The following is a 7,500-nucleotide window of genomic DNA, read 5'->3' as shown; positions in this document are numbered from 1 at the left end:
CTCCTTTCTCGTCCTGTTAACAAAATATCACTGTCATTTATTAGTTACAGTAAAATCATGGATAAAATCTGATTATAATACATCACTGATTGGTGGAAGGCATCACATGAGATGCTCTGAGCATGCGCACAAGTCAGTTCTGAACATCGTTTTCAAGTCAACTGGCCGTTGTTTATTTCTATTCGAAAGTTTCTATTTTGTTATAAAGGTAAGGAGGTGTTACATATGGATAATAACAGATGATTAAATATTTAATAAGCTCTTCTTTGTAATGGTAACATTGGTTATCCTGTTTTTTCTCTCATTTATTAGACTGGCAGAACTAATCACACTGGTGTCATCGACACGCATTGTTTTGATTTATTTAATTCATTGTCACCATTGTGCTGTTGCACTAGTCCCTTGGTTGGATTTTAACAGTGCAACTTGTTTATAGCACGAGTGTCCTTAGTTTGGCACATGAATGGTGATGTGTCCTTAGCTTGGCACAAAAAAAAAAAAAAAAATTTATCATGTTATGGTTTGCATTAAAAGTGGCTGTGTTCCGCCTGAATTAGGTCCAATATGGACCATAAAAGTGGGGTGGAAAAACAAAACTAAACTGGGTCAACATGTAAAATGAATGTCAAGGTTTCTTTCTGTTTTCACCCAATAAAATATATAAAACATTGTATCGTTTTATTATCAAACTTGGTGCATGATAAGATGCATGATGTATGTTATTATCTCTCTCATTTTTGTCCAGAAATAATTATCATTTGAAAAATGGAGAAAGATAACGTCACCAGTGACCCATTCGCCACAAACGACGAAGTGACGCAACCAAGTGACAGTGACGACAGCTCGCAGCGTGACGTAGCGGCGATGCTGAGCGAGTTGAACAAACAGTGGGAAGCACGGTTTGACTCGCTTACGGAGCTTGTGATGAAGCGTAAGAATGTGGATGGAGAGAAGACGAAAGATAAAAGAATAAAACTGGGTCACGACAACAAATGCTGGAGTGATAGTGATAGTGATGACGTTGATAACGGTGGCGAAGTCGAACCAAACTTGGAAGAAGAAGAGGATTTGTTGTGTAGTAATCGAGAAACGACTAGGAGTAGGAGTGAGGAGAACAATGATGAGAGTGATAGTTTTTTGAGGAGTTTGGAGGATGAATTCAATGAGGAAGAAAAAGTTGGAGGGAAGGTGAGGAGCGACCTTGCAAAGGTGGTGAAAGGCCGGTTTTCAACCAAACTCAATCCCGAAATGTTGAAAAAGAGATTGGAAGCTCATCTTAGACCAGAAAATTGTGACAATTTGGTGGTGCCAACAGTTAATAAAGAAATTTGGAGACACTTACCTAATAAGGCAATTAAAGGAGATCTCAGTTTAGTAAAGATACAAAGGAGTGTAGTCAAGGCGGCAACAGCAATAACAACAACAACAAACTTGCTGCTGAACGAGAATGGTGCTGAGTCACTAAAAAGAGACTGCACGGATGCATTGGCTCTACTGGGACATGCAACCAGGGAGTTGTCTGCTAAAAGGAGAAATTATCTAAAGCCCTTTATCAATAAATCGCTGCATAGATTGTGCGAGGATGACAATTTGCCAGTGGAGCCTTTATTGTTTGGAGACAATTTGCCTAACAAAATCAAAGAAATGAAAGAACTGGAAAAATTGAACATCACCTTCAACCCAGAAAAATCTGATTATTCTCCTTCTATTCTATTAGCAGGAAATGAAATGGAAGCTTCAACATTTCTTCGCGGCTATGTGGTCTAGTGGTATGACACTCGCTTTCGGATCGGAAGGTCCTGGGTTCGAGCCTCGCGCTCAGCGCATAATTGAGTCCTTGGAAAAGGCTCTTTGCTCACATTCTCTCACCGTACTCATGTGTAAAATGAGTACCTGGTCGTTAACAGCGTTGTCTTTGTCCGAAAAATGGTAATATCGCCTAACAGGCGTCATGTCCCTTCCTACATGTTAAATGTTACTGTTGACCAGGGACCCCTTGTAAAGCGCTTTGAGCACATTTAGTGGATATTGCGCTATATAAAGCTCAATTTAAAAAAATTATTCAACCAAGACAGATAAGGTGGACATTCGGGACGACTGTCTTTAGTGTGTCATTCATTGTGTTTTGTTGATAAAGGGGATATCCGAAACGTCCACATTAGCTTAAATAAAATGAAGCTTCCATTTCAACTATTTTTAAAAATTTCTTTCATTGAGTTTCAAGCAACAACATTACCCGGTATTATGTTCAGCGTAAATTGTCCTCGATCAAAATGGGACTTATTTAGTCTGTAGTAAAGAAATAAGTTCCGGAAAGCATAGGTAAGGATTCTACAAAGTTGATCTAGTATAATCCTCAACTAATCTTTTTTGCACAAAAACCAAGTCGATACAACACTGACATACTTAAATCGTTCACGTGGATACTACTACGAAATCAAACACAAGTAAATCAATTATTTGCTCAAAAAGTAAAAATATTAGATCAAACTTTTTTTTGTAAAGCTTTTTCATAATTTAATCCCATCTTGGTCTTGGATTTTCATATCATTATAGATTCGTATTAAGGTTGTTAATAAAACAAAATAACTTACTTGAGATGTCTCTCTGCCCAGCCAAAAATGAAGATCCCATTCAAGTTTTGGGGAATTCCGCTGTTTTTTCGTCTTAATGGAGAGGAGACCAAAGGACACAAAAATGAGGGAAGAATCAATTGTGGTATATGATTGGACGTATTATAGTATATACACTGACAAAAACATTTTTTTCATTCTGTTTAATTTTTTATTGCTTCAATAGTTGATAGATCAGTCCAAATTACTATACCTGAGACTTTTTTTTGACAATCTGGAGTATGGTAGTAAAGTTAGCTGATTATAGTTAGATTTTTTTTATAAATGGTGTGTTTTTCTGGTTTTTCTCAAATGTCCCTCTATCAAAAGTTGTAAAAAATTGTCTTAACCTCAGAATCAATTAGTCTTAACTGAATATAGATTTTGTACCATTTGATGCCATGTAAAAAAAAACTACTCAAAAAGAGCTGTTATAAAATTAAAGATTTTACAATTAACTCACTCAAACCTAACACCGACTATATCCGTAGTTTACCCGGGTTACTTTTACCCCATGCATATTTATTACATTTTTCTGAGACAAATTATAGGCATCTAGTATCAAAGCTAGTGTTTTTAGTTTATGCATGTTGATGATTATATAGTTGGATAAAACTATCTATGTACACATGTTCATTTTTAATACATATTTTCCAATGTTGACAAATAGCAAAAATCTCTAGGGTTGAGTGAGTTAAATTTGTAAACAAGTACCACAAGTTAAGAGATGAATTTCATCGTATTTCAAAAATATCTCGTACTGACACGGTAGTTCCGGCGAGTGATTATGAGTTCACGTAATACTTGTTGCCGAATAAAATTCGCTTTAACTGTTATAAACTTACAATTTTTGTGGTTTTATATTAATTTTGAAATTATTTTTTATTACATATTATCTACATCATATTGCAATTACCGAAGAGTGACGTGAAATCTCTAGTTTTAAATCATTTGAAATACTAATCATATACTCAATATTATCAAATTAACAATGAATGCTTTTTACATAACTTTGAAAAAAAATATCTATGCATGAACGTTTCACAGCATTTAAAGGTTTTCAAAACCTATAAGCTCTTAAACCTCATCGGTATTCATCAGTGATATGTAGATGTCTGATATGTAAATATTGCCATTCGTCCCTTCTTATTCAGATCCAGTATGTACATCATATAGGTTTCAATTAACCGAACATTCCATTTTAACGAATTTCTTTAAATTGGATAAGCGGAAAATTCATTATGTTGATAGTGTAAATCATCTATGAGTTCCAATCCTTACCAGTTATCGATTTTAATATAGCTGTAATAGGTGAAATCCTGTCCTATCGTTTTAAAATTAATGAAAAAATATTTCAATTAAGACAAATTGATTCAGAAGTTCATACAAACTTTTGCAGCTGTGCATTGGGGGACAGCTGAGAGAAAGAAGAAAAACACGCGCCACTTATTAAAAATCTGACTAGAATTTTATCTGGTATAAACATGAGTCAAACGTTTTAGCAAGAAAATAGTTAGATACTTAAAAAGGGAAATGGGAACTCGAGTTGCATCGCCTTTACTGCAAAATGTTTCTATACAGTACAGTATTACTTGTCATCACCTCTCTTCACTTTTTTTTCACCAACTAAAATAATAATGTGTTGTACAAAACAAATTCTATTTTATATTCATTTTGTAAAAAGAAACAGTTTTGAAGCAATATTATTGAAATTTGAAGACAAAATATGGAATGTTATCTGTAGCAAAAGTAATTATAGTTTATTGACTTTGTTTTCTGTAGTGTATAATACCTTGGCGACAAAAACATGAAAAGTACGATGAGCATTTGCCAAATTGTTTTCACCTCTTTGTTCTTTTTTTTGCATTAAAAACTCTGTTTTCTTTTGAACCTAATGATTGCATGCCTTCTCTACAGTGTTTAAATTAAATCTTTGTCATTTGAACACATCAAAGACATCTGAAGTTTATCATGTACATTTTTTATTCAAGTTTTCGAAACAGAAATGCAATGTTAGATATAATTATCTAGAATCTAGTTCATATTTTCATTATTATAAGTATGCATCTTGAAAATTGACATGCTCTCTTCTACAATGTTGTGTTTGATATGGACTAACCAGTAAACTGTCGTACACTGGAAAAACACGTTTTAAAATTTGTCCAAAAAAAAAACCGAACAAACAACTCGTCTTTCAAATATGGATCGATTCAAATGGCTTGGCGAAGTAGCAGTTTTAAGAGTTGTTACCAAGATGAGGGTCATTTAAATCGATCGATATTTGAAGGACGAGTTTTCTGGCCAAATTTATAAATAGGTGTCTTTCCAAATTCTGGCAGTTATTTGGTTAAATATTGATCGATCGGTCTATAAGATTTTCATAGAGACCGTTTTTATTCACAACTTAATATTTATGGTTATCTAATTTAACTGGGTTGTTCAGTTTTAATATTATTGGAATGATGTTGCAATTCAATAGATGATTCATATTCTATACTTACATGTAATACTATGTATGAATCTCCTGAGTAGAACTGGCCGTGTGTAGACTTATCTTGAAGCACAACTTTTAGTTTCTGGTTGTCGGAAATAAACACGAGCTTTAACGCTTTTACATGTTAAGACATGCTATGAGAAAGGAGGAAGGAAATAATAATATCAGCAAAATGCCCTCCACCGTGGCCTTCGTGAACTCAAGGCCTGAAACTGACCCAAAGATTACGTCACAGAAGAAGACCATGATCACCAAACAAAAGTAAAAAGTGAGTTGTTGTTTGAAGTGCTCAAGGAAACAAATGCTTCTACTTGCTGAGCTATTGATTACAATCCACAATCAACTTTTCCCCGTGATCTGTGTCTTGATTTATGACGCATTTTTTGTTTAGTATCGGGCTTTTATTTAACGAGGGCCATGCTTCACTAGACACAAGCAGGAAAGATAAAAGGGGGAAGATCCCGGGCTACTTGAATAGTACGCACTAAATTATATCAATCAAACTGCCAACGGCAAAGGTTACACATAGTTTTGTGTTTTGGCTGACGGTTGTTGTGAGTACATGACCAAAATGCATAGCATCAATATATATTATTATACATTTGAGGGAGAACGAGAGAGAGAAAGAAAAAAAGAAAGAAAAAGAGAGAAGAGAGAGAGAGAGAGAGAAAGAGAGAGAGAGAGAGAGAGAGAGAGAGAGAGAGAGAGAGAGAGAGAGAGAGAGAGAGAGAGAGAGAGGAAGAGAGAGAGAGAGAGAGAGAGAGAGAGAGAGAGAGAGAGAGAGAGAGAGAGAGAGAGAGAGAGAGAGAGCACGTTCGTTACTGTAAAAAATATAGATGCTTCAAGCCCCGTGTATTGACCCGATGGGCTGACCTGGTCATTAATTATTGATGACCATGTCCACAAAACAAACTTTGTCCCACAACTTGTCAGACGCATGTCTCTTGTCATTATGAATGACTAAATATTAATCTCATCTGTTGTCAATAAACTTTGAATATAGACAGTTCGAAGATGACGTCACTCAGGTCTTTGTTATTGTTTTTTGCCATCCGCGTTTATGAGTAATGCTCACTGAACTGTATTAACCCGACAATAAACGTTTATGGATACACACAGTTTTGTGTGTTGGTCCGTTATACTTCCGGATGGCAATGCTATGAGCTTCTTAGCCAAGCGCATACTATCTATAAGGTACACTTGTGTGTATATGTGTGAGTGTGTGTGTGTGTGTGTGTTGTGTGTATGTGCCTGTGCGTTGTCTGTATGTGTGTATGCGTGTGTATGCGTGTGTATGAGTATATGCATATTATACATTTTGACTCGCGCAATTTCCGTGTGTGACCTTATTAATGACGCACCCAAACAAGTTTTCATTCATGCATTGAATGAAATGTCAACCAATAAATCTACCTGGAATCGATAAGATCGGATTAAAGTTAAATCAATGACGGATTTCAATGTCAGCTTTATCCCATTTATTTCCCATCTCAGGAGAGAGGGTCGCATTCAAAATGTAGGTCAACAATACTCTTCAACAGTCGTAACGTCACTTCCTTCCAAATGACGCATGGTAACTTAGTAACACTGGCTCTAAACCATCGGAACATTGACGGACGCCCGTATGAAATATTTCCCCGGAGAACATAAAAGCGTACCCAGAGGGAAAAAAACCATAAATTTGATCATGTTTTGACTTTTACACATTCTGATCACAAGGCATATGAAAAGTTCTAGCCAGCATGAAGAATAAAAAGTAATGATTTTCTTTGTTTAGAACCAAGATGGCCGCCGTTGCCAAGCGGCGTGACATCAGATTACTGAATCCAATTGTATTTCGTCGACATCCTGAACATGGCGCTGTGTACAATGAATTTAAACTCTCGAACATAAAATTCGAGTTTAACTAAATATAACATTATTACATTGATTTATTGATTGACATTTCATTAAATGCGTGAATGAAAACTTGTTTGGATGCGTCATTAAAAAGGTCACTAATGGAAATTGCGAGAGTCAATTTCACAAAATGTAATATGCATAAATATACTCATGCACTCATAACATGGATTGTACTGAACTGAAATAATGCTAGGCACAAGAGTCTTTTTCTCGTGCATGTTTATTTCCTTACACGGTGTTTTCAATGTTTTGAATAGTCTTTCTTCATTGACCTCCTTGTCCGAGTATTTAAATAGTTTTAAACCAACGTTTTTAAGTACACGTTTTTCAAGTATAATAACCATATGGAAATATAGCGTGCTATTTACTTTCTCTCATTTGTCGCGTTTATAAGGTTTGTTTCCGAGACAATCAAATTTTAATCAAGTTTATTGATTTATTAATCTAATTACTAATATTATCCCGGCCCTCAGGCGCTTTACATAATCAATC

At 35.3% G+C, this 7,500-nt stretch overlaps 2 protein-coding genes across 6 annotated transcripts in view; one reads left to right on the top strand and one right to left on the bottom strand.

Moving 5' to 3' along the window:
* LOC144973081 (advillin-like) overlaps positions 1-7,500 on the bottom strand; it is a 101,902-nt gene that overhangs the window by 84,862 nt on the left and 9,540 nt on the right. For all 5 annotated transcript variants that reach the window (XM_078915088.1, XM_078915091.1, XM_078915087.1 and 2 more), the window contains exons 3-5: positions 5,114-5,188; positions 2,595-2,666; positions 1-13 (exon numbers count right to left, since the gene is read on the bottom strand). The exon at positions 1-13 is cut by the window's left edge and continues 65 nt beyond it. In XM_078915088.1, coding sequence (XP_078771214.1) covers positions 1-13; positions 2,595-2,666; positions 5,114-5,188 — 160 coding nt within the window. The remainder of the gene's footprint in view (positions 14-2,594; positions 2,667-5,113; positions 5,189-7,500) is intronic.
* On the top strand, positions 151-1,828 carry LOC144973082 (uncharacterized). The gene is made up of 2 exons (XM_078915092.1): positions 151-208; positions 746-1,828. The coding sequence occupies exon 2, from the start codon at positions 766-768 to the stop codon at positions 1,765-1,767; it is 1,002 nt and encodes a 333-aa protein (XP_078771218.1). The 5' UTR covers positions 151-208; positions 746-765; the 3' UTR covers positions 1,768-1,828.

Source organism: Berghia stephanieae, chromosome 5 (genome assembly GCF_034508935.2).
Source record: "Berghia stephanieae isolate SIO BIC M18660-M18661 chromosome 5, UCSD_Bste_1.3, whole genome shotgun sequence".
Lineage (NCBI taxonomy): Eukaryota > Metazoa > Mollusca > Gastropoda > Nudibranchia > Aeolidiidae > Berghia > Berghia stephanieae.
The sequence above is the reverse complement of the archived record's forward strand: the minus strand, read 5'-3'. Positions and strand labels throughout refer to the sequence as shown.

What these genes read in the sequence shown, in the direction of transcription:
- LOC144973082 (XM_078915092.1), top strand. Translation starts at nt 766, where the DNA reads ATGGAGAAAGATAACGTCACCAGTGACCCATTCGCCACAAACGACGAA.